Raw genomic sequence first — 27,413 nt, 5'->3', positions numbered from 1 at the left:
GAGTTACAACAATGAGATCTCTCTAAGATATTTATGCTTATCAGCTAATATAGACGAAATCCTTAACAAACTTTCTAACAAACTAGCCAGCTGTAATAATAGCCTAACAAACTAATTCTGTTATGCTGAGTCAGCAGCTTCATGCTCTGAGCTAGATACACCAACATCCTTTAAATCCTTCATCATCATGGTAATCTCCACAAACATCAATACCATTTGTAGCTTTAATATAAAGTTTCTTCCTTAGCATAACACCAATATGTCCCTTACCAATGTTACAATATCTCAACATATTACACCCTTGGAAATCTCTACGCCACCATCCTCGTCGAGTATTTGTACCAATAACTTGATGAACTCCGCCAAAACACGTTGTCGTTGTCATCATTGTCTCCGTTTCAACTTTCAACGTGTAATCATCGATCAATTTCCGATCAAATTATTATTGGCATTCCAATGTTGGTACGTACACTAGCTAGCCTCTAGGATGGTTTTTTTGTTAAAGAATATATGATTGGAGAAATTTTTACTTTGACAAGTCTAGATATTGTAAATATGTAAGAAAAATTGAGATTTTAGGATTTGAATCATTAAAAGACAACTTTGATTACTAAAGAAATTAAAGGAGGAAGATAACATTTGCTTGTATTATGTTACACGTTCTTGCTTGTGATATTCTTAAACCTTTTGCGTGAATTTGTTGGTCTAGCTTTTGCCATATTTGCATTGAATTCCAAATCAAATCAAAATATATTATGACATATGTAAAACGTGACGTTTTGAGCTAGAAATATTGTCTTTTATTTTGAGGTGTTGCGTTTTGCTTGTGTCAAACACAAGTTTTGCACACATTGTTGCATGCATCCTTTTTTGGAAATATATGGTCATTTCCCTATGAATTTCCAATTGCATCAAGGGCAAAATAAATGGCCGAACTAGATTAAAATAATGGAAATTGCTTTAATATATGAGTCGTGTCATGCTATAGGCAATTTTTATTAAAGCAGTCATCATGTATACGTAACAAAACTGATGCAAACTAACTGCTTGAGAAGAGGATCGGAGTTGATATGAGTTATTCCCTAGCTAGAAATTTATCTCAGGACTATAATTAAATTTGTATTGGAATTGTTACTGATGAGTTTTATTACTCTTTTATCTTCTGAAACTCGTGAATGCCAATGATAACATTCACTAAATAGCCTCAGAATTGAGATGCATGACTTGTAGTGGACTCGGACCGTCGATAGAGAGATTTGTACAAACGTTATCAGCGAACCAGATACTCCATACGTACATATACCGATACACAAGTTTGCTGAGTGTGATTTCATATATTCACGTTGTGGTCCCTATCAAGTTACAATGACTACATCTAGCTATTCATTGCTAAGTATTATTTGTAATGCAATAATGCTACACAAGGTAGTGATTATATACGCAGGGTTGGGAAAAAAAATTTAAGGCCATTAGACAGACTCAAGCTGCCTGATGAACCTGGTCTGCTTGGGGTTCCCTTTCCCCTTGGCAGATAGAGCAGTACATGCATACAAGTCATAAACCATTTGCTGGACACGTTTAAGCTGATCATGTCAATCGAATTTTGTTCTCAGCTTATTCTGATTTTCTGATTGCTTCAGTACAGCCAACTACACTTCCTGCAACAGTAGGGTAAACCACTTATAAGCAAAGTGAATGTTCAATTAGGTACCAAGTGTATAGCTCTTATACACACTTAAATGGCTTGATGCAGCGTGGTATACCATTGTAAAACATCAAAAGTGGAAATCATACAGTTGAGACTGCATTTTGTTCCAGGAGTTCTTTCCCAGTAATTCCTTCCTTCAAAGTCTTAAAGAAAACTTCATAATCCTTTTCTGGAGGTGGGTTGTTAGGGTCCACTGTGAATGGCTCACTGAAAGGAACAACGCTTTTCACCTGTGATAATAGTATGTCAAAATGATTCAGTGACACTCAGCTTAACTGCTTAAGCAAAGCACAGCTAATACAGTTAAGATTAAGGCTTTGAGGATTCTAAGGAGCTTAGCATTCATTTTGTACGTATCTGTTTAGCTCCCCTAAGAACCTCTAATAATCATGAGATTCATGACAATGAGGACTACAAGAAAGTTACGGCAAAGGTCTTCCGATCCAAAAATAACACAGAAAATTTGAGTCGTCACGACCAAGATAGCTGACTAATAATTCTTGCAGAAATTTATTCCCTGAGACACAAAGTACTTTGTATATCATAAAAACTAAGCACATGCATGGGCACAGTGCCTACATAGCTAGGCAGCCTAGGCTCTCAAACTAGCTTGACTCGTTAGAACACATAAAAGCAAAATAAAAATTTTGTGATATCAATTCTGAAAATGATTTGAGATGGTATTCTAAAGTGTTACCTCAAATGTCTTGTTGCATGCATGTGGACTCGCTAAAGCAGCAACACATATTCGAGCTACTTCTTCCCTGGATATTTTTCCCTGTGATAACCAAATATGTTATGTTTAGAGAAAGAAGTGCCGATTATTATTGCTAACTTGATTTTGACTTCTAATAGAAAACATTGAAATTAATCTAGAAACAAAGAATAACAGATCCAATATGCAAGAGTAAGAGTGAACCGTGATATTATCCCCCTGGTCAAATATAAGATCTGCTCCTGCAGGTTCTTCTGTCAATGCGCAAGGCCTTACAATTGCATAAGGGATTCCACTCTCCCGCAACAAATCTTCTCCCTGAATTTCAGATAAATAAATCAATGATTATTAGATGCCAAGAAGCAAAGAGGTGAATAATTGGTCTGGTGCAGTTCTCAAAATTCAAATCGTACAAAAGGTAAGCTCATTTAAAATTTAGCAAAAAAAAGTCTGATACCGATGTCCATGTCAATGCTTGTTAATCCTCAAATTTCTTTCTAAATTTATATAATCACTCAAGAGTGGTAATGGATGGTAATGAAAACCCATATTACAGCCAGTAATTTGGGCTGTTAATGTTATGAAAACACCCAAAGAAGGATAGTAGTCAACCTTCAGTTTGTATGTGAGAATGAAGTCGAGTTCTTTGTTCAAACGGACAGCAGGAGGCTGCTTACTCAGATCAAGTCCAGGCCTATCAGGGCGGGTAACTCCTGCAGAGCTCACATGGACAAATCTACACATAATGCAAGAATGAACAATTAAGATATAAAGGAAAAACACTTAGCACTACATTTAGAGCTACAAAATCAAAGCTCAAAGTTGTAGACCTTGGTGTAATTGGTTCTTGCATGTATGCCCTTATAGCTGACAGAGGAAGCTGGAAAGGGCCCTCCACAAAAGTTGGATTCAGTTTTCCATCATATTCAAACTTACTGAACATTAACTGGAACAAGATAATAACGTCAGTTGTCAGAAATATCCTTTTAGTAACTTCACAGAAATTAAAGAATTTTTTTATTATACTACAATAAAGAGGAGGGGGGGGGGGGGGGGGGGGGAGGAGGATCTGGAGAGCACCTGCAGCGAGATAACATTGCGTGCATCAAAGGGTGGAGCGTCAGAGACTGTCCGTGCTCGGAATATAGGCCTCAATGAGGAGAATGGTACTTTTATCTGGAAGCACCAAGAAATGAGTAAGAATCTAATCTGCAAACGCACTCAATAACCAATCTGTAATAAGTGATTGTCACATACTGATTGCCATTGTCCCTCCATTGTGTCAAAACCTGCTGTATAACCTACAGTATCCCAATCACTGCTAGTGCGAATGATGAGCTTATATCTACGGCCGTCACCTTTTAGTCGTAGCTCCAAACCATCATAAGCTGAAAGATCCTCCGGCTCCGCAAAATTCTAGAAAAAATTACATAAAAGCATTCATCCGAAACATAAGTAATGTGGACTAAAGCAACAAAGTATGATGTTTATTGTCCAGACACGAGTCAAGAGCGAGAGAAACAATGAAGGAATAAATGAATCAGCCATACCACCTAGACTGTGAAAGTAACTCTGAAGACAGTGAAAGTGATCAAGGACTTGATTATCAAGAGATTGGATATAGACACACAGTACTAAGCTCCATTGTGGAGCATTCAATATACAATGATCAACGTACCAGGGAATGATCAACCACATCATCATAAAAGCTGAATGACCAACTCATTATCAGTCTCCAATGTTTATATGATACTCTCCCTCTTCTACATCTACTGTCAGAATTTTTTTCCTCTGAACTCAATCAACGATCTTGAACAAGTAATTCTCAACACTCCAAGAAATAAGCCATAAATCTCATTCTCTTGGAGCCAAGGACCCTCCCAAGCACAAAATCATTCAAATCACAATATCACATCATCCAGGCAATTTTTACTTCTTTTAATATTGCTTTTTAAAACCACTGACTATATACACATTTAAACTTGATCAGTAGTTTAGAAATTTGACATACAGTCCCTTTCATTACACCTTCATCCCTCTGCAAAAATCCCAGAAAGTTTAAGATGTCTAGCAACATTGTATTGACAATCATGGAGAAAACAGATGTGGCATATTGGTTATTGTGTTGAACCTAATGAAGAGCCACAATAGACCCACCATATTCATTATGATAACAAGCTCTACCCCCCACCTAATCCAGTAAAAACCTCTTTCTCAATTTAAAGCATCATTGGAATTTTTCTAAAATGTAAAATTATAAGCTTCACAGCCTATCTGCAACGTGCTTTACAAGTTTGTCCCCTGAGAAATGTCAGTGTTTTGTGACTCATGAAGCTGTGTAAAAATACAGGTTTTTAGAGTTTGTAGGTGTCGATGAGCCTTTGAGAAGGCTTCTTGTCATTTAAGTCTGAGTTTCAGTCATAATTTGCTTGATGTTTTTGATATAAGTTGCTACACTTGAATTTTTTGCTTGGCCTGTGCTGGGTTTGGCTTAACCGTGACTGATATTGTGATCAGTCCTGGCTTCTCTTGTATATACTGATCTGATGCTGCATTTATGGGTTTTGGGTAACTCCTGTTTCTGGATTCTGTGTATCCAGCAGCTCTGTTTTTGTTTAATTGCTATGTTTCTTATAAGGCTATTTGTTGCAGTTTGGTCATAAAGGCTCTGCAAATGAAATGTTCCGTCCCTAACCCTTCTTAAGTTCTTAGTATTCTGTGATTGGTTATAAATTTCTATAAAATTCTTCTTTCATAATGAAAAAAAAGGGTCACCACAATGAATCAACATTTAAAAAGGTTTTTGAATCTCTTCAGCTAATAAAGAACAACTAAATTGACCAAATTGCTAATCCTCTACTCATACTTTTGGCAACAACTTTTTCATTTTTCTGTTCTTTTTAAAATTTTAGGTTTTGCATCTAGTTGAAGCATGTGATTATGATAAACCAGCATCATTTTATGGTACTTCCATTTTCTTATAGACCTTGTAGCTATGATATGGCCTTGAATAACAAACCACCTCACCCCCCCCCCCCCCCCCTACCCACAATAATAATACTCCAAACCAGCATGAAAGTTCCATTTCAGTGAAGGACGACGTACCATGATACTTTCTGTTTGTCAAGCCCGACTTTGGTCTCTGGTTTGATGGTTGTATGTGCTAAAAATCCGGCCAGTCTGATTGATTTTGCCCTCCCTCAAGTGGTATACCCTTGATTAACAACCGACAAAAAGAGCCCCGAGTGCAAATGGCGGACGAGCGGTGATTGTATGTACGCTTCCCACAGGCAAGTAGCGCGTTGTACCCGAGAGTTATTTTGGTTGTGTCCGCTACACCATGCCCCTTCATTCTATGCTGACCCCGGCCAGGGCTGGCTTTTTGGGAAGCCCGTTCCCACCACGCCCACGGCCCGGCTAAGCGGTAGTGGGATTTTATCCCGTTCCCTGATCAAAGACTTAGGCGAGTAGAAGTACTAAGTTTAGGGTTGTGTAAGCCTGCCAGTGAGAAAGTTAGTTAGAGATTATGTATAAAGCCGATTATTGAGATTAGTAGATTACAAGCCAGTACCCTTCCAGACTTTTTAGTTAAAGTGCTTCGCCATTTACATTTAGTCATTCTCTTTTCGTTGGGATCTTTCCTCTAGTCGACCTTTGCTAGTCTTTGAAGATTTCGATGAACCAGGTAACCAAAAGCCACGATCAGCAGGTCGAAACCCAGATCATGATTCTGGAGCATGCTGGTTCAAATCCAGCTCGTGACAAGACCATGGTTATATAGATGGGAGGATAGCCCTTTTAGGAGAGTTCTTGTTGTTGTGCAGTCATCCGATACGACGGATGGCTTCTTTCTAGATAGGGTGGAGGCTCTCTAAAGAAAAAGGGCAAGTGGTTTTGTAACCAAAAGTGATTGGGAAAAAATGAATGAAATGAACCCCCGGATGAAGAAAAAATATCCCTCCCTTTCACTAAAGGGGAGCCCCTATAGACGTAAAGACTTGAATGGATTATTTCATCCAAAGAATAATCGGTTAGAGCGGGAAAGAGGATCAAGTCATCAAATTGAATGGATTCCGGATTTCCCAACTGTGATGAATTCAGGAGCTGATGTAGGGTGGAAAGTGGTTGGAGTGTTGGATTGAAGGAGATGAAATCCGCTCCACTAAAAGGAATCGGAGACAAAAGAGCTCTCGTTCAACTGCCTATCCCAGTTAAAGAGGTAAAGGAGTGGAATGTTGGAGACAGCGGAAGTAAAATGGGTGATTGGATCAGATTAATAAGAAATATTTATAAACTATATGAGAAATGAGTAGAGCTGCTGCACCTACTTATATTTATTGTTGAAAATGAAATGATACTGAAGAATATGTTTTCTTTTATTATATTCTCTTATATTGAAAATGATATCAATTACAGTTTATATAGGAAAAACTCATCCAAAATAAATAGTGGTAGAAAACTTAGGAGCATTATATGCTTTACATTATATTTAAGTTTTACTATTTTATAATTAGTTTTTCTTAATTTTACTTATCTTAATATAGTTTATACATTGCACAATTACCTTTTATCTCACAAATTCCCCCTCTTAATTTGCAATGTTTAATAAAGTTTTAAATTTCTCGAACTTTACTGTTGTTATAGCTTTGGTAAGCATATCTGCTGGCTGATCATTAGTGTTGATGAACTCGAGCTGTATTTCTTCTTCATTGACTAATTCACGTATAAAATGATGTCGAATCTCAATGTGTTTACTTCTTGCATGAAACCCTGGATTCTTTGTCATAGCGATAGCAGACATATTGTCACAAAATATCATCGTGGGGCTTTCTTGCTGAAGACCCAAGTCTTTTAAAATTCTTCGTACCCAAACTGCTTCACATGCTGCTTCAGTAGCAGATTTGTATTCTGCTTCTGCAGAAGAAAGTGCTACTGTTTGTTGTTTCTTTGAATTCCATGATATTATCTTAGTGCCTAAACAGAAAATGTACGCTAATGTACTCTTACGATCATCAATGGAACCAGCCCAATCACTGTGAGTATAACCAATCAATTCTTCATCAACTTCACTTTGGTATCTTAGACCTACTTTCTTAGTACCTTGAAGATATCGTAATATCCTTTTTGCGGCGGCAAAATGTAGTTTGCTAGGATTATTCATAAATCTTGATACCATATTCACTGCGTGAGCTATGTCAGGTCTTGTATGAGTTAAGTATAGTAAAGAACCTACCAAACTTCTGTATACATTAGCATCAACCTTACTAGCTCCATCATCTTGACTTAATTTTTCATTCAATGCCATAGGAGTATTCACTGGTTTGCAATTTTCCATATGAAATTTCTTTAGGAGATCCACAATATATTTTTCTTGATTAAAGAAAATTTCTCCCTTGGTTTGCGTAACTTGAATTCCAAGAAAGTATTTCATGAGTCCTAAGTCTGTCATTTCAAATTCTTGCATCATAGACTCTTTGAACTCATTAATGAGTTTCATATCATTTCGATTAGATCATCAACATAAAGACAAACAATGAGAAAATGCCCATCATTGTTTTCTTTAATGTAAAGTGATGGTTCACTTGGACTCTTTTTGAATCCGTTATTCATAAAATATTTGTCAATTCTACTATTCCAAGCTCTTGGCGCTTGCTTAAGCCCATAGAGCGCTTTATGCCAACGATAAACTTTATCTTCTTGCCCTTGAATTTCATAACCTTGTGGTTGCTCCACATACATTTCTTCTTCTAATACACCATTCAGAAATGCGGATTTCACATCAAGATGATAAACATATAATTCTTTCTGTGCAGCTATGGCTAACACTGTCCTCATGGTTTCAATACGAGCTACTGGAGCAAATGTTTCATTGAAATCAACTCCGGGTTTTTGAGCATATCCTTTGACAACAAGCCTTGCTTTGTGTTTTTGAATATTTCCGTCTTGGTCTAGTTTTGTTTTATAAACCCATTTTAGACCAATAATATCTTTACCTTCAGGGTAATCAACAAGCTCCCATGTCTTGTTTTTCTCAATAATAGCAATTTCTTCATCCATTGCTTTTATCCAAACATCGTCATTTGATGCTTCTTTATAGCTAGAAGGCTCACTTGCAAATAAAGCTAATGTTTCCGTGTCATTTGCTTTAGATAAATAGCACTCGTAATCATCCAAATAAGAAGGCCTTTTTCTAATTCTTCCTGGTTGATTTAAAACCGGAGAAGATGAGGTTTCTTGTATTTGTGTATTTGACACATTATTAGGAGATCTATGCGGACTGTTTGCTGCATTATTTATTGTTGTTGGAGCTGGGCTACGAGAATTTATAGCTTCTTCTTGCACAGGAAAATGAACTATTTCATCATCCCATTTCCATTTTGCCGATTCTTCAAATATAACGTCTCTGGAGACTATTAGCTTCTTAGCTTGTGGGTTTAAGAGACGATAGCCTTTTGATTCATCACTATATCCCACAAAAAGATACTTTCTCCCTTTGGGATCGAACTTGTCTTTACCTTGATCTTTATTTAAGGCATATGCAATACATCCAAAAACTTTTAAATGACTAACAACCGGTTTTCTACCATTCCAAGCTTCATAAGGAGTCTTGTTACGAACTGCTTTAGTTGGTGAACGGTTAAGTATGTAAATAGTTGTATTTATAGCTTCAACCCATAATGTTTTAGGAAGAGCCTTTTCTTCCATCATGCTTCTTGCCATTTCTACAATTGTGCGATTCTTTCTCTTTGCTACACCATTCTGCTGAGGTGTTCGTGAGACTGTCAATTGTCTTTTTATTCCTTCATTTCTACAATGCTCCATAAAAGGGTTATATATAAATTCACCCCCTCTATCAGTTCTCAATGTCTTTATCATATAACCACTTTGTCTTTCAACTAATGCTTTAAATTGGAGAAATACATTGAAAGCATTTAACTTTTGATCAATAAAATATATCCACATCATACGAGTGTAATCATCTACAAATAATAAAAAATACCTCTTATTCTGTAGAGAAGGATTTCTTGTGGGACCAAATATATGTGCATGTACTAATTCAAGAGGAGCTTTAGCTCTCCATGAAGTTTTTGGGAATGGAAGACGATGCATTTTTCCATATATACATCCTTCACAAACTTGAATATTTCTATCAATGTGTGGTAATCCCACGACCATGTCTTTTTGTTTCAATAATTGTAATCCTTTTTGGTTCAAGTGTCCATATCGTAAGTGCCATAGATAAGATTCATCCATAACATTTGCTTGCAATGCCAGCATATTTTGTGGCATATGAAGCGGGAAAACTTTATTATCGGCCATTTGTACTTTTGCCAATATAGTACCAGATTTTTTTTCCGTAACAATGCATTCCCCATTGTCAAAATTTGCTGAATATCCTCGTTGAACAAGTTGCCCAACACTTAGGAGATTATGTGTCAAATTAGGCACATAAAGAACATCATGTATGTATTTTGTGTCATTTGTTTTGCTATTAACAGCAATGACTCCTCGTCCTTCGACGTTTGCCTTTTTTCCATCACCTAAGGTGACTGATTTGCTACACCCATATCTAACTTGATGAACATGTCCTTATTTCCTGTCATGTGGTTGCTACAACCACTATCGAGAAACCATAAATTGTCAAGACTTATTTTGTGCATCCATGCACGTAAGAAATAATTGTTCACCTTCAGCATTTGCGGTGAAATTTGCTTCATTTGTATTATCTCCATTTTGATGCCAACAATCCTTTTGAGAATGATTTGAATTACGACATCTCTTACATTTAAAATAACATTCAGATGATTGATGGTTAGACTTACCACAAATACGACAAGAATTATTTGACCTTTGTTGATAATTTTGATATTGTCCGCGACCTCTTCCTCTACTTTGTCCTCGGCCACGACTAAAATTTTGGGTACCACGGCCTCTACCATATTGATGTCCTCTCCTTGATATTGTTTGTTTGATATGTTAAGTTGGGATTGAAAAGCTTGATCTACAAGTTAATCGGTATTTGCATTTCTTTTCAATTTTTGCTCATGTGATTCCAAAGATCCCATCAACTCATGCATTGTGAGAGTTGACAAGTCCTTAGACTCTTCTATTATAAATGTGGCAGAATTATATTTTTCTGTCATACTTCTTAATACTTTTCGAACAACTCTTTTTTCTTCTAATGTATCACCGAGACTTCTTATTTGATTAACTATCTCCGTGACTCGTGAAAAATAAACTTGGATATTTTCTGTCTTTTGCATTTCCAGGTTATCAAATCTCTCTATAGATTTTGTAATCTAACAGCAACAACTTTTTCATTTCCTAGAAATCTTTGTTTTAATGTATCCAAAGCTTCTTTGGATTTTTTCAATCCATATAAGCGGGGAAATATAGTTTTACTCACGGCTCCATGAATATATCGTAATGCAAGTGCATCTTTTTTCTTGTTTTCCTTGTGTAGTTTTTGTTGTGCTTCATTAGGATTTTCTGGAAGGTCTTCATAGCCTCCTTCCACGAGCTCCCATAAATCTTGGGATATAAAGAATGTTTGCATTTGACTACTCCAATAGTCATAATGTTCTCCATCAAAGATAGGAAGTGTCGGTTGGGAATAAGAGAAAAATGGTGTTGATGTACTGGAAGCCATGATATAATTATTCCAGCTCTGATACCAAATTTGTTGGAGACAGCGGAAGTATAATGGGTGATTGGATCAAATTAATAAGAAATATTTATAAACTATATGAGAAATGAGTAGAGCTGCTGCACCTACTTATATTTATTCTTGAAAATGAAATAATACTGAAGAATATGTTTTCTTTTATTATATTCTATTATATTGAAAATGATATCAATTACAGTTTATATAGGAAAAACTCATCCAAAATAAATAGTGGTAGAAAACTTAGGAGCATTATATGCTTTACATTTTATTTAGGTTTTACTATTTTATTATTAGTTTTTCTTAATTTTACTTATCTTAATATAGTTTATACATTGCACAATTACCTTTTATCTCACATGGAAAGGGGCAACACCGCTTCCATTTAAGACAACTTAAACTCACCGGGATTACGCCACAGAGAAAACCGAATTCGCCTTAACTTCGAATGCGGATTTTCAAAGGACGCAACCCCAACCCATGGGGGAGCATAAGGAAGGAGCAAAGCTACGACTTGTGAGAAAGAGCTGCATGCTAGCTTGACACTCGCCTTCAACCTAATTTGGCAGTTTATGACAATTGCCTTAGATGGAGGGACCCAAGCGAGGCTTTCTTCTTCTTCTTCTTCTTCTTCTTCTTCTTCTTCTTCTTCTTGAGAGAGTGTTCACAGTATTAATAAGGTCTGGATGAAATTTATGCCCAACTTATTCCGAGAGAACCGACTAACTACGGGGGTGTGCTCATAAACTCGTCCCCACCTAGTCTTAGCTGGCACCGAAGCCAAGGGAAAGCATTTGAACACAAGGAATGAAAGAAGAGCTTAATCTACGAGATTCCGGATTGGAAGCGGGTCTGGTATCCGATCTCCCACCGATGAAGGAGACTAGTCTCGACCAACGCTTACCTTATAAAAAAAGAAAGATATATAGTATATTCAATTTTCCAGATTCTATCTACGGAATGAAAATAGGGCAAAAGGGGAGAGAGCTCAATGAGGAAATAAAGAAAGAAGAGAAGGCAGCTAATTGACCATTTTCTTATAGACCTTGTAGCTATGATAATGGCCTTAAACAACAAACCACCTCCCCCCGCCCTACAATAATAAAAATAAATCTACTCCATCCTTTTCTTTATATTCTTATTCCTATGCGAATGAAATAGCGCGTTTTGTGTGCGGCTAACCACACCATGTGACCGCTTGTCAATGAACAAAGTAACCCCTATAACACTGATCGAGTAACCCTTATATTACTGCTCAAGTAACCTTTGTAACACTAATTGAGTGATTTTTATAACACAAACGAAGTAGCCCGCATGTGGCCAATCACATATAAGAATTTGTGCAAATTGAAATATAATATGGTTACACCAAAAAAAAAACCCTCAGGTGGCATCTTGTTTGATTCATCTCAAAGTGTTGTTCAAAGTATCCTCTTTTTTCAATTTATATTTACATACGTACTTAAAACTATTTATACTTAATCACGTGCATTTGAAATTGTGCCAAAAAATAAATCAAGAGCAAGTTCTGAAACAGATGTGTTATAAAAAATAGAAAGAAAAGTAGCACCCACTGAAAAAGAAAAAAAAAATTATAATGTACTGGAAGAGAAGACATGAACACATGATGCTTATGAAGCTGCAATTATCATTTGTAAGAAACCAAGAAGTCAAGACAGCAAGCTTACTCTTGTTCTCACGCTAGTGAAACCACCATTATTGGCGGTAGATACATTTCCTGAAAAACGAAAAAATAGCATCAGCATGATTTCAGAATAGTCACACATGATGCAGTATCATTTGCTTGAAAGAAACACCCAGTTTTTGTTGCACTATTTCAGAACTCAGTCCAAAATATATGTCTATAAAAATTCAGCCCAGAAAAATCCATCTCTCATTTGTCATAAACCAGATAACAGGGATTACAATGCTAATGATAGAAATGAAACAATCAATGATTGGTTCGTGATATGATTGGCTAAATCAGTCAAATAGTCAATGACTAATGATAAAGATGGATTAATCATAATTACAAGTTTACAACACATAAATATGTTTGATATTTTTAGCTGTCAATTATCTCCTTAATCGCAGTACTATATCTCCCATCAATCATGCATCTTTGGTATTATATGTTTTCCTGTTATGTTATAATACGCTTAAGGTTTCACAACAATATCATGGTATTAGGAGTCTTTCTATCTATTTCTCCCCACTACACACAAAATGATACCCAACCGTCCCTCTATCTCTACTCCTCTCATCTCCAACAATGACACATCAATAGAAATCTCACTGCGAAATAAGCCAACCACTCTTCAAAGCTTCAAATCGACCTTAAGCTCAACTCTGCGGTCTCGACAAACCATACCTTGGCAACCAACTCACTAACACTTCCATCACCAACAACTCTAACGATTAATCTTGCTCCCCATATCCTCTCTTCAAAACCATATGCAAAGACACAAAACCAAACATCATGACCTTCGAAAGAATATAACTTCTCACCCACCTACCTCCTCTCCAAACTCATAAGGAAAGACCCTAAACTCAACTATCCTATCATCATTGTTGTGAGAAGCCAACCTGATAATTAGCCTCACTCCCCTAACTTCTTTCCAAACTCCCAAGGGGAGTCTCTAAGATCAACCATTAACGCTTCATGTCACCTCCTTGAAGGACACATTGACACTCCATTTTCACAAAATAGCCAAGTCAGACAATTGGACATGTAGCCATGCTAGACATGGGTACTCATGTCCAAGTTACACAACTCAACTACAATACCACCATTGATGTTGTGAAGCTAATTCTAGTTATTAACTTTCCCTCCCCCCTCCCCCCATATTTCCAAAATCAGGAGAGCCCTTATAGCTTTGATGTAGCAGCATCCAAATTCATACGGTCTTAATCCAGAATTTGGAATTTGATAGAAGCATTGATGAATATACAACCTAATATGTGGATGGTATAGTTGGTTGGCGTGTTTCTAATATAAAGGCCTAGATTAATGGAAAAAAACAAACATAGAAAAGTTCTCAACAAGGGGGCATATTATGATTGCGAAAAGGAATGTACATATGCACATGGGAAACAAAGTCATGAAGTGCAAGCTATAAGTATGGTAAGAAAGATCATTATGTAATAAACTATCCAAATGAGGGGCAATATGGGTAGTCTAGTACTATTAGGTTAATAGTCCTTACTTGTATAAATAGGGAGAAAGGAAGAAAAAAATGAAAGGCAGAAATTGGATTGAATCTTTTTTAGAGGTGTGACCTAAGTCACTAATTAGAGATTTGTAGGCTAAACCTACTACCTTTTGTAAGAAACCATTAGCAAGTTTAATATGATATCAAGCTTCAATCTTTACTCATTGACATTATTAAATCAGAAACACCAAGTCAGATTATCAATCCATAACACATTAGGTAGGTGATTTTTGGAGGAAAGTGGCCTAAGGAAATATTTTTGTATGTCTTGTGTCATGTCTACAAAACTAGAGGAATATGATGGATATTCATACTACAAATGTAAGCCTTGATCTTGGAGAGCAAGTATTATAACCTTGGAGGCTAAGGGTCTTCATGCCTTGGAAACCAAGGATATCGTAAGTAGCAATAATAACTTGTTTGTGACTTAATTAGTGACATGACCTTGACACAGATTCCATAATAGTGTGTACTCATTGTATGAGCACCCAAGGTATTAGGCAGATATGTCACATGCTAAACCCGAATGATCTTAACAGACTGTGACATGTTTGAACTAGCCCGACGCGGAAGCCAAGACAAATTTGAAGTTTGGTATGCTGAAGTCGGAATTGAAGAACTTAATAATTTCATGAGCACCTTTGGAGACTTTAAGAACTCCACCTTGAGCTGAAAACGTGCACCCCTTAGAGTCAAAAGTACCCATTGAGATTAGATTCTCTTCATGGCAGGAACATGTCGAACATTAGATGTTCTAATATTCCCATCAATAGTCTTGATTCGAACATAGCCTACTCCATGAATTTTGCAACGAGTACTGTTGCCCATAAAAACAAAACCATTCTAAAAGCAAACATGGTAAGCACAACCGGAATCAAGAACCTAATTAGTATTTCTACTTCTAGGATGAGAAGTAGCCAAAAGAACAACTTTAATAATATTAATTTCATGCGTTTCCTATTTCTTTTCATTTTCTTCTCTTTCGAGCTTTCTCTTAAGTTTGTAACAATCAGAAAAATCGTGTCCAAGCATCTTGCAGTATTTGCAAGATATGTCGGAATTATGTCCCGTCGATCTGGACTGCTTTTTGGTACTTGAATTACTACCCACAACATACAAACCTTCTAAAGATTTGTCAGCACCATACAGATCATTTTTCTTTTTAGACAAAAGATTAGATTTAACATCCTCATATAACAAAATTTCTTAAATGCCATAAAGCATGATTTCCTTGTCATAAATTAAGTCACAAACAAATTATTTCAAATAAAAAAAAAAAGTCACAAACAAGTTATTATTGCTACTTACAATATCCTTGGACCTAAGGCATGAAGACCCTTGGCCTCCAAGGTTATAATACTTGCTCTCCAAAGGTCAATCAAGGCATAAATATTAATCATATTCCTCTTGTTTTTTGGACATGACAAGACACACAATACATAACACATGCCAAATACCACAAAGTGTATTTTCATAGAGAGATCACAATTACTAGCTCATTAGTGAGTTTCTTAGCTCTATTTGAGAATTAGATCCAATATAATCTAGAGAGTCATACCATACTCTTGTACCCTTTGGGGTTGCACTCTCATACCCCTTTTCATATATTGGATAATTAGTACTCGTTGGTGGGTTGTTTACCTCAATTAAGGGTTTTTCCCACGTTAAATTTGTGTGTCTCTTATTACTCTTCTTGTCCATCATTGGTTTGGTTAGGCCTCTCACACCCGTTTCTTAGACGTCTTTATGTTGGGTCTATGAAGGCAAGACCTGTTTATTAGCGATCTCCTGAGAGGTTCTTGTCTACACCTCAGTTTCCTCCATACAAGCTTCTCAAGTGCTATGACGGTTCAAGGTGGAGTATTTCGAACTCACATTTGAGGGGGGGGGGATTGTTAGGTTGCAAGTGTGAGGTGGTTATCCCACATGGGAAAATTAAACAAGGAACCACTAGTTTATAACCTAAGTGAGCTACTCCTCCTATTACCATATGGTTTTGGGATGGAGCCTTATTTGGGCTTATGTGTTGGTTTTTCTCTCTTCCTTGTCTCTTCCCAGATTCCTAACAAATATTGCAACCTCATTCAGGAGGTAAGAAAAATAATATTTTCATGTATTGTGCATTTTTGCACTTTTTAAACCACAAACACATTTTGGACATGCTTGTGCTTGCCGAGTAGACTCGCTTGTCCGTCACTAGCCTTGAAGGCTTGAACACCCCCTTGTCCACTCTTGTCACCAAAAGGCTTAATGCTTCCTCATAATTTAGACGCCTACTTGTAGTTCCATGTGACCACAAACCTCATTCGATCCAAGAATTGTGCTCTTGTCAACAAATAAGTGAGAGAGCGCCACACATAGCATCCAAAATATCTGTACCATGACACAAAACATATAATTGCTAGATTTATTGATGAAAAAAGAAAGGAAAAATTGTTCAAAATAACCACGAAAGTGGCTTCTTTTGTTCAGAAGGACCAAATAAGCCAAAAGTTGTTTAAAAGGGCCGCAAAACATACTCTGGGTTGTTGAGGGGGACCTCTTGTTATTTTCGGGCACATCAATTAAGTTGAGTCTAATTTTTTTACTTTTTTTTTTTACGATTTTCACCCAAAATTCCCAATTACCCCCAATTTTTTTTCATTTCATTTTTTTTTCTCTCTCCTCGAAGCTTAAACCCTAGATTGACTGGAACCTGCAATTGCATCCTCTATCTCCTAACAAATTCATCCAAAGTGCAATTGAGGACAAGTCACAAAAGGTAAGCATTGTAAATTTGTTTCAAATTTGTCGAATTTAGGTAATTTGGTTGATGTTTGTTTTTTTTTGTTTTGGATTTGCAGCAAAATGAATATGGGCAAATTGAAGAGAAATTAAGTGCAATTTCCCCTTTCCCTTGCGCTTTCCTTTTCTATTCGCCATTGATAAGATTGAAAAACAAAAGTAGTCCAGAAAAATGGCGAGAAAATAACTCAAATGAGTTAAAAACAAAGTAACAGGAGAGAGTAGAACATAAAGACTTTACCTTACATAGCCTATTAAATTGCTGCTCTGATCTCACCAACAATGGGAGACGGTAAATGCCATAAAAAGTCCTTCAAGGAGAGAGAAAGAAGAAAGAAATGAAAAATATTGGGGGTAATTGGGAATTTTTTTTTTTTTTTTTTTTTTTGGGGGGGGGGGGGGGAGGGGGAATCGTGAAAAAAAGGGGGGGGGGAAATAAAGAAACGTGACTAGCACGTGATGGTCAACGTCGAACTTCGGCGTTTGATCTACCTGAAAATGACAAGTGGTCCCCCTCAACAACCCAAAGTGTGTTTTGTGGTCCTTTTAAACAACTTTTGGCTTAATTGGTCCTTCTAAACAAAGGGGACCACTTTCGTGGTCCTTTTAAACAAATTTTCCAAAAAGAAAACTAGGCGAAAAGGTGGTTGCCTATGTTCATGGCACATTTTACAATATAGTACACGTGATAAAACCAAGAACTCTTGGGAATTCATCCTAAAAGAAGAATCTTCATAACTTTAGAAGAAGGCAAACAAGGTCAATATGACGAGCAGATATAAGGTATGTTGGTAAATGGCATCCCAATGCCTAGGTTTAAAAAGAAGATGAGCCGGAATCCTATAAATAGTTGATAATAAGTGCTATTTCAAAGGTTATTTGAGTTAAAAACATATCAAATCTTTAAATACGACAATGTGATAACAATCACAGGATGAAGGGACTAGATTACATGCTGTGTCAAAACAATAATGATTATTATAGAACAAAAATCATTTAATTAAGAATGACAGGCCAAAAAGTGAAGGGAACATCAATATAATATCATTAACCAAAAATAGAGTGTTGTCATCATGCATGCTTATTTGCCACAGCTCAACTATGTATACAATTACAAACTAATGAACACTGGTCCACCTTAACAAGTTACACCCACATATACCACAATTTCTATCTTACTCATGGAGTACCATGCACAAGGTACTCCATGTTTATAAAATTTGTGTTATTTCGATGTGAACCTCTTATTATTCAATTTATATATATGTTATTTTAGATAAGTACATGTTATTTTAATTTCGCCCTTCTTCTCAGTCATCTTCCTCCCACACTCGCAATCTCTTCCTCAACTCAAAATTAAATACACATTCTGTTGAAGCTTAAAGGTTTTGATGATGATAAACTTAAACTCAAGCAAACTTCGTCTAATAATGATTTTTCTAAGTGTGTGACTACACAGGTGAAGTAGACTTTGGAAGTGGAAGAGTAGCCTAGTTTAAGAAGACATGAAGAGATTCCATAGAAAGGTTAAACAAGATAGAAGAAGAGTTCCCAAACAGGAATTTAGTTCTCTAACAAGAACTATCTAAGTTTCCTAACAGGAATAGGGAACGTTCCCTAACAGGAACTTGAAGACAGCAAGTTAAGGTGTTGACTTGGTCTAAAGACAGCAAATTCTGGAGGAACTTGGCCTGTGAAGTTTCAATTTCAAACTGGAGTACAAGTGACAGCAGAAACTTAGTCCTGGACTGCGTGAAGCCCAAGCATCCTATGTTTACAGAATATTAGCGCAGCAAATTTATTTAGCTAAGATTTTATCTTTTAGATTTGCTGTAAATATGTTAAGTATGTTTACGAGTGAAACCTATTAGAAGCGTGATAAAGTGCTTGGCAAATATAATTAAAATAGGAAAGTTTTAAAAGATAAGCTTTTAAGAAAAGATTTTCTAAAAAAATTTATTTCTTAAAAAACTGATTATCAAAAGATATTATTCGATTGATAATCTATCTTTAATAAGTTTTCCAAAAAGATTTTCTTTAAACTAGATTTACTTAAAACCATGTTATGAGATTTTGTTAATTTAACATACTTATATTTTGAAAACCCTACTTGCTATACGAGCTAGTCTTGTATAAATAGTAGAAATCTCATTTCATAGTTTTCTGCGAGTCTATGCGTGAAGGAATCGAATTGTGCTTAATTGTGTAAGTTTTCCAAGCTTATAAACTTTGTCATATTAGTTTCGGGTTTCATGTGTGGCTTACCTTTCATACACTAGGAGTCAAGTAATTTTGTATTGGTTGGGTTCTTGGGTGAGTGTGTGAAATATTCTTTACATATAGTTGTGTAGGCATCTAATGTGAAGCTAAGAGGTAGTACTTAGAGAGTATGAGTAAATCTAAGTGTGGGACTTAGATTGGGTAGGATAGGGTCCTACTGTATAGCATGTGTAGCAAGTTCAGTCTGGAACTTGTGAGTAAAGGTCTGAGTATAATAGGTTGTAACTTGTGTGTTTACCCTATTATAGTGAAGTGGTTTGTTTTGGAAATCCCTTAGAAGGATCGAGGTTTTAATTCAGTTGGGCCCGGAAGGTTTCCTCGTTAAAACATGTTTGCATAGTAAGTTCCTTTACCTTCTGTTTTTATATTCCGCAAAAGTAGCCACTAGGAACTCACATACAATTCACCCCCCCTCTTGTAGTGTTCGTCTCAACTAACACATTCTCTCTCCTCTTTTCTTCTTCCAATTTTTTGGGTTTCTTAGAAATCAACTTCTCACACTCTCTCTCTTCCTCTCAGCTACTCCAACCCAAAATCAAATACACTTTCTCTCTCCTCTTTTCTTCTTCTAATTTCCGGGTTTCCAGAAATCAACACACTTTCTCTCTCCTCTTTTCTTCTTCTAATTTACTAGATTTCACTCAACGTTGCTAATGTTATTTTGATATGAACTTATTATTTCAATTTATATATATGTTATTTTTAAATAAGTACATGTTATTTTATGCAAAATAGCACGAGCTGAGGTTGAAGTAAATAAGTAAATGACACATTGTTTTAGCAAAATAACATAAGATTTAAGCAAAATAACATAAAGCTTAGGCAAAATAACTCAAGCATATTGGGTATAGAGTACCATGATCCATAGTACTCCAAGAGTATATAATACTAACTCCACATATACTCGAATGGAATCTTTGGTGTACTTCAAAGAAGTTTGTTTCACACTTTATTTATAAACCATACATTTTGAGCTATAAAAAATCTACTGTATTCCAAGTAAATGCCACCACAGGTTTACAGGGAGGGGTATATAGATTTATTGGTAGTGCAAAATGACTAGTATCTTGAGAAGGAAGAAAAGTGAGCTACTTAAAAGAATAATGTATTAGATTGAGCTAATTATGTAATTGCATCGTTAATACAAGCATTTATCAAATTTCCCCGAAATTTTCTTATTTCTCAGTTCTTCACAAATCTGAATTTTCATTTTATAACAGTACATGAATATGGCAATTTACAGAGCATAGTATTGGATTTTCTTCCAAAAATTAATTCAATCAACACTGCTCTGCTATTTATAATGTAAATAACACAGCATACATAATGATTGTACAGTAATACTAACCTCTGAAAATCCCAGCTGCCCCGCCATTTTCACCTCCTTTAGGGTCAATTACAAATGTACTCTGACTAACTCCTCCCATCACAACATCATCTAAAGCACCCCAAGGAAGATCCCTAAATGAAGTACCTGAAAATTTGCAAAATTTTCAGTTGTATAAAAAGACAAACACATGCAGAAACAAGGGCAGGTAACAGATGTTATCTTTCTTGAGCCCAAATGCCTCCCCGGAAAAATTTAATTGAATAATCACTTACTGGCAATCCCATTTTAACTAAATAATACTTCAGATTAGGTAGCAATGAACCAAATAATTAACAATGGTCTCATCTTTTTATAAATTTCTTAATGCATTCACTCATTGCCATCCACTGAGAAACATGTACATCTATGAGGAGAAGCACACACATCAACTTATAAACTAAATATGGACATCCTCCATTATTTAATAGCTATAGGATTAAACTTCATGCCCTTCATCTAAACATTTTGGACTGGTTTACACAAGGCCTCCTTTTCTCTAGGGCTCACTTATTACTTTATTAGAAACAATGGCCATGATGTAAATATATATTTTTGATCCCATAGATAGCAAATAAAGAGGAATACCTTCCACTCCAAAAAGCAATTTTCCTTCCTTTAGTCCAACACACCCTTTTACAGCATTGACCAAATTTCTCATGCCTATATACTCCACCATTTCGGGTGAATCACCTTTAATCTGTTCTTGTCAATTCAACAAAACCAATGCTTTAACAAGAATATTTGTATGTTGATAAAATATAATAATAACATTCACAGAACAATTTAAGGTATTTATTCCAACCTCTGGTTCAAAAAACTTGATGCCCTGCACAAAGTAAGAGCATCAGGTGTGTTAGAGCATAGGGAAAGCAAATAATAAAAATTGGTGAGTTGTGACAGCAATAGTTGATCAATAAGATACAAGATAGTAAAAGGTGATATGGATGGGCTGGTTAAAGGACAATAAAGAGAGAGATTATCCTTACTTGGCTGTATTTTGCTCTGTCAGGAGTATCCCCTTCTTTAGGGCCAACAATGACAGAGGCAGCATTAATCACTTTCTTGACTCCTTTGAAGTATTCAAGAGGTAGAGTGCTTTCCTTGGTGATGTCACCAACAACCTGAAGGTTTAGCCAAATTAGCATAGTTCATAACCGATAAATTATGGGAAGATGCTCTTTTTTCCAAATGGTTTTCACACGCTAAAGGTACGAGCTTAGTATGTTCGAGTTACAGGCTTACAGCAATTAAAAACAAAAGTTAATTAGAAGCAGGTAAGCATTAAAAGTCAAACATCTAGTACATATTACTAGTTAGAATCATAATGTGTAGCCAATATGTTTCACTGTCACAATAATTCACTTATTCTATAGAATTTCTGTTGTCACTAATCACACAGAAGGTTCTCTGATTTAGCAATTTCAAAGGGCCAGATTCCACTAAGAGAGTGTTTATAACTTGTAACGTAAATAAATAGAGAACCATCGTTATCATCGGGAAAGATGTATGAAAAAGAGTGTAATAGTATAGGCTATTAAATCAAGATAGCTGATGCTGATCAGTAGCTATTGATTTGAAAAAGAGTGATTAATACTTCCATGACAGAAGGGTTAGAACTAGTGCTACAGTTTTTCCACCAAAATTTAAAGGGATAGAAACATATTTGCAAAAAGGAAGAAACACAATCAAATAACAAAGTAAATAATACCGCAGATACGTAATTGAGTCATAATATTTACCAAGTCAACATCTGGGCCTAACATTCGCCTTGCCTTTTCTTCATTTCTAACCTGGAACAATGTGTTTGAAGAAAATGTTATGCATGAATAGTCACAGTCTCAAAGAGGCAACCATGTAAGTTTATCAGATAAAGATAAACATCTTGACAATATTGGGGAAAATAATGGAGAATATAATCAAGGACAATATACCAATACTCGAACTGGCAGTCCTTTATTTTGTAAAACATCAACTACCCGTCTACCCACACCTCCAGTTGCTCCAACAACAAGAACTATCCCAGAAGATTCCATTTTCCCTACTGGCTCAGTTGATGGTTGGCCAGACAGTTTCTCAACAAGAGATTCAATGAACTGCAAGGAAAAAGATCACAAACAAACTACTTTAAGTATTCCGCTGATATAAGCTTCAATAATTAAAGAAATTTTAATAAAGTAACAAACCTTTACAGGGGACGGAACTGCATCAAAGAAGAACAATGTTTTCACAAATCTACCAAGGTCCCAAGGTTGATTACCCGTTGCAGCATATATTTGACCTTTAAATAATCTTTGAGGTTTATAAAATGACGGCTTCTGGTAAATAAAGAGATCTTGTCTATTCCGAAGTTGAAGAAATGATTTACCAAGTGACAAGGATGGCACTGCTGTACATAACGTTCTTCTAGACAGTTCTTTCTTCACAGAAGATGATTTACACTGCAATTCAGAGATAAACCATCTTTACAAGGACAAGATGATTTAGATGTGCGTATAGAAAGAAACTTATAGCAAATGCATTATGGCATGAATGAACAATTGAACAGAGGAAACACTCCTACGATGACTGTCCCAGGAAGAGATTAAAATCTGCTCAGGGCATCTTAAACAGACAACCATGGAATCTTCATTAGGGAACCTAATGCCTAACACCTATGTGCTTCACCAACAAAGCACCCTCCTCCTACAATCAAGTTCACCTACAGCAGGCGCAAGGGGTAGAATTGACAAGCTCGAGTAATTATGTGAGCGCTTAGCAGGCATGTGTTGCATGGGGGAGTTAGTTGTAATGACTAATGAGAGAGTCATCAGAGAAAGAGAAAAGAAAGACAATCTCAAAATTGTAGTATATAGGGTGAGAGAAAGCATGTATGAAGAAAAATTCTGACATACAGTACTATAGTAGTATAACATACAAGATTGTAAAATGCAATTGGGAGAGTACACAGCCTTTCCAATGCTTTATGTTTATGCCTTTTGGGGGAATATCTAAATACAAAGTACATTCATCCTTTATATCCATTATATTCATCTTTTATTTCAGCTAACATCGCCTTCAACTCTTCTTTTTGTTCTTTGATCTCTCCTTTTATAGTTTCATCATCTCAAATCAGCTTAGTACTACAAGAATTAACACACGCAGAACATACTTCCTCCGTTACATATTAGTTGACACATTTTGACTTTTAACACTATCCACGAACTCTACTTTGACTAGCTTTCATGATTTATAGAAAAGAAAAAACATGATCATGTAGGATCTTGTTAGGTTCTTCTTATCGTGTAATTTCATAATACACATTGATTATTAGAGATATTTACAGTTGAATTTATGCGTCGGCCAAAAAAAAAAAAAAGTCTTTTGCTACTTGCTGGATAACGCTCAGTAGTCATTACTTTGTTTATAGTTTGAGAAAAGAGAAACAAGAAGGCATTACATTTGCACAAACTGAAATTGCAAATACACCATAACAAAATTTCAAATTAAATAATCTAATTAATTAATGACAAAAACAAAAAGGGGTTTGATCAAAATTAATTTATCATTGAATAAGTGCATAAATCAAATGTGACAACAGCAATAGCATAAAATAACAAGCTAAAAAAAACCCATATCAATACTTTTACCCACAAATCTTCTGCAAAATTAAATGTTGTTCAAAAAAAGATATGTAGTAAAAGAACAAAAGTATGTTAAATTGTAGAAAAGAAAGAATTTTAAGTTAGAATTATGTACCTGGAAGTTGAAAACAGGAGCCGGAGAAGATGATAGAAGCTTCAACGAAGAACAAGAACATTCCATTTTTGTGATTAAAGAGAGTGAGTGAACCAAAGTTGCCCCTCCATATAATTCGAATGTGGAGAAATAAATGTGAGCCACACGACGCCACGTACTCAAGTCTACAACTAACGGGCACTTGTTAGTTGGAGAAGTGCATCGATATACTCCCTTAATCCCCTTGTCTTAGAGGTGATTAGCAATGGTCCAGTCTACTAGCCTCATGTGGTCTGGTTCGGAAAAAAGTGCGGATTTGAACAACGCTTACAATCACAATTTGTGAACCAAAATGCTTGACTCGTAAAAAAAAAAAAAAAAAACGACTTGTCCAAGTAACCCTACATTATTTTGTGGGTTTTGGCCATGATTTTATACTCAGGTGTGTGACACTGTGACCTAACCCAATTTGTATCACCTCACTTTGTCTCTTTTTAAGTTATGTTCAGTTCACATTAAAAATCCGATATGGGCATATTTCTAATTTGTTTTGATTTGAATTTAAGTTTTTTAATAAGATGTATGATTGATATCAAAAGTAAGATCTATGCGCTGTCAACGACTCAGCGTTAAATGTTTGGATTTAACGCAATTTATCAATGCACATTTTATTGCATAAACATTGTTAACTACATATTAGTGGTAAAATTATAGACAGGTTTTTATATATTATTACATTAATAATATGAAGTTCTTTAAAAAAAAAAAAATAATAATAATATGAAGTTATTTGAATTCAACAGTACAAACTATAGTGAGATGTTTCCAATAACACCACCTTTAGTTATTAGCCAAAATAACATATAATGGTGTAAAGTACTCCTTAAGTCCTTATGGTAAAAGATCATGTCATAAATGACACCAATAACCCCTCCTCAGATGGGATTTAGGGTCAGCAACTTCACTTAGGGCATGCAATGGCAATGGCAATGGCAATGGCAATGGCAATGGCAATGAGACTTGTCACACATCATCATCATACAAACCCATCACCCAACAAACCTATTATCAACAATTGATATACTTCCTCCGTTTTCTTTTACTTGCAACACTTCCCTAAAAAGGAAATGTCACAATACTTGCAACACACTATAAAAGGAAAGTTACTTTAAGGAAAAACTATACTATATCCCTTATTTAAAGCACGTGGCCCACTAAATTACACTTCTAACAATCACTCATCCTTTAAAGTTTATTATATCATGTAAACCCCACCTTTCTTAATTACCGCGCTAAAGGGTGTGTTGCATCTAAAAGAAAATGGAGGAAGTATAAACTTGTTCATATTATCAAAAAATAAAGAAAATTCATCGTGGCTCCATCTAGTTTATTTTGCATCTTGTAAAGCATTTGCACGCAAATGCAAACCGGTTTATGAACCTTTGATTGTCAATAAAAAAAATAAAAAATAAAAACGTTTGCTGACAAACCTCTAAAATGTTACCACAAACCCATCAAAAAACCTTCCATTGATGATGTCCGGCGATAGCAATGGAACAAACCTCTAAATTCATCAACCTCTAAGGGGTTTGTTCACTTGCCACATCATCATCATACAAAGTTCTCACCCAACAAACCTATTGTCAACAATATATAAGCTTGTTCAAAAATTTGTGCATAGATTCCGCTGTCCATACTCCATACAATTCATTAAATTCTGAACTATTGGTGGATTTCCTGTTAACGGAAGACTCTGAAATATTGATTTTAGGAAATTCTGAACCTACTACCTACAAACAAGCTTTGACGAGCCCAGACTCTGAGAAATGGCTTGAGGCCATGAAATCCGAAATGGACTCCATGTCTGAGAACAAAGTTTGGACCCTAGTCGACTTGCCTGATGGGGTCAAACCTATTGGATGCAAGTGGGTGTTCAAAATAAAAACAGACAAAAATGGAAATGTCTATATCTATAAAGCAAGACCGGTTGCAAAAGGATTCAAAAAAATACATTGTATAGACTATGATGAAACCTTTTCTCCAGTAGCAAAGATTAAGTCAATTCGGATACTTTTAGCGATTGCTGCACATTACAATTATGAAATTTGGCAGATGGATGTCAAAACCGCCTTCTTGAATGGGTTCTTGATGGAGGATGTGTACATGACACAACCTGAGGGTTTTGAGGATCCAGAAAATCCCAAAAGAGTTTGCAAGCTTCAGAGATCCATTTATGGATTGAAGCAAGCGTCTCGGAGCTGGAATATTCGATTTGATGAGGCAATCAAATAGTTTGGTTTTCTCAAGAGTGAAGAACAATCTTGTGTCTACAAGAAATTTAGTGGGAGTAGCTTAGTCTTCTTGGTTTTGTATGTAGATGACATACTACTCATAGGAAATGACATACCAATGCTTGAGTCAGTCAAGGAATGGTTGAGAAGTTGTTTTTCCATGAAAGACCTTGGAGAAGCTGAGTACATTTTGGGAATCAAAATCCATAGAGATAGGTCTCGAAGGATGCTTGGACTGAGCCAAGAGACTTATATTGATAAGGTTCTTGCAAGGTTCAACATGGAAAACTCTAAGAGAGGATTCATTCCCATGTCACATGGCATTTCGCATAGCAAGAGTTAGTGCCCATCGGAGCCTGGTGAGTTAAAGCGGATGAGTAGCATACCTTACGCCTCGGCTATAGGTTCTATCATGTATGCCATGATATGCACTCGACCAGATGTTGCATTTGCTCTGAGCTTATGTAGCATATTCTAAGAAAATCCAGGTGAAGCACACTGGACTGGGGCTAAGAACATCCTAAATTACTTGAGAAGGACTAAAGGAATGTTTTTGGTCTATGGAGGAGTAGATGAGTTGGTTGTTAAAGGTTATACTGATGCGAGTTTCCAGACCGACAGAGATGATTACCGCTCGCAATCAGGGTACATATTTTGTCTGAATGGAGGAGCAGT

The 27,413-nt window shown here is 36.0% G+C and overlaps 1 protein-coding gene across 1 annotated transcript; it reads right to left on the bottom strand.

Annotated features, from left to right (window-relative positions):
- Window positions 1–1,306: 1,306 nt before the first annotated feature.
- On the bottom strand, window positions 1,307–24,628 carry LOC145636195 (protein HIGH CHLOROPHYLL FLUORESCENCE PHENOTYPE 173, chloroplastic-like). Its single transcript, XM_081687685.1, has 17 exons — window positions 24,469–24,628; window positions 22,917–23,171; window positions 22,665–22,826; window positions 22,473–22,523; window positions 21,720–21,854; window positions 21,536–21,559; window positions 21,319–21,430; window positions 20,713–20,838; window positions 12,777–12,826; window positions 3,681–3,839; window positions 3,504–3,599; window positions 3,254–3,369; window positions 3,036–3,159; window positions 2,628–2,741; window positions 2,406–2,486; window positions 1,764–1,938; window positions 1,307–1,658 (listed from the first exon to the last, which is right to left on the bottom strand). Exons 1-16 carry the CDS (start codon window positions 24,532–24,534, stop codon window positions 1,789–1,791), a joined length of 1,821 nt encoding a protein of 606 aa, XP_081543811.1. The 5' UTR covers window positions 24,535–24,628; the 3' UTR covers window positions 1,307–1,658; window positions 1,764–1,788.
- Window positions 24,629–27,413: the final 2,785 nt, after the last annotated feature.

Source organism: Chenopodium album, chromosome 6, assembly GCF_948465745.1.
Source record: "Chenopodium album chromosome 6, dcCheAlbu1.1, whole genome shotgun sequence".
Classification (NCBI taxonomy): Eukaryota; Viridiplantae; Streptophyta; class Magnoliopsida; order Caryophyllales; family Amaranthaceae; genus Chenopodium; species Chenopodium album.
This window is presented reverse-complemented; position numbering and strand designations above follow the sequence as displayed.

Coding starts and splice junctions, on each gene's coding strand:
- LOC145636195 (XM_081687685.1), bottom strand. CDS start 24,534: ATGGAATGTTCTTGTTCTTCGTTGAAGCTTCTATCATCTTCTCCGGCT. Junction 21,560..21,719: donor ACAGAGCAAAATACAGCCAA/GTAAGGATAATC, acceptor TACTTTGTGCAG/GGCATCAAGTTTTTTGAACC. Junction 2,742..3,035: donor TTCTCACATACAAACTGAAG/GTTGACTACTAT, acceptor TCTGAAATTCAG/GGAGAAGATTTGTTGCGGGA.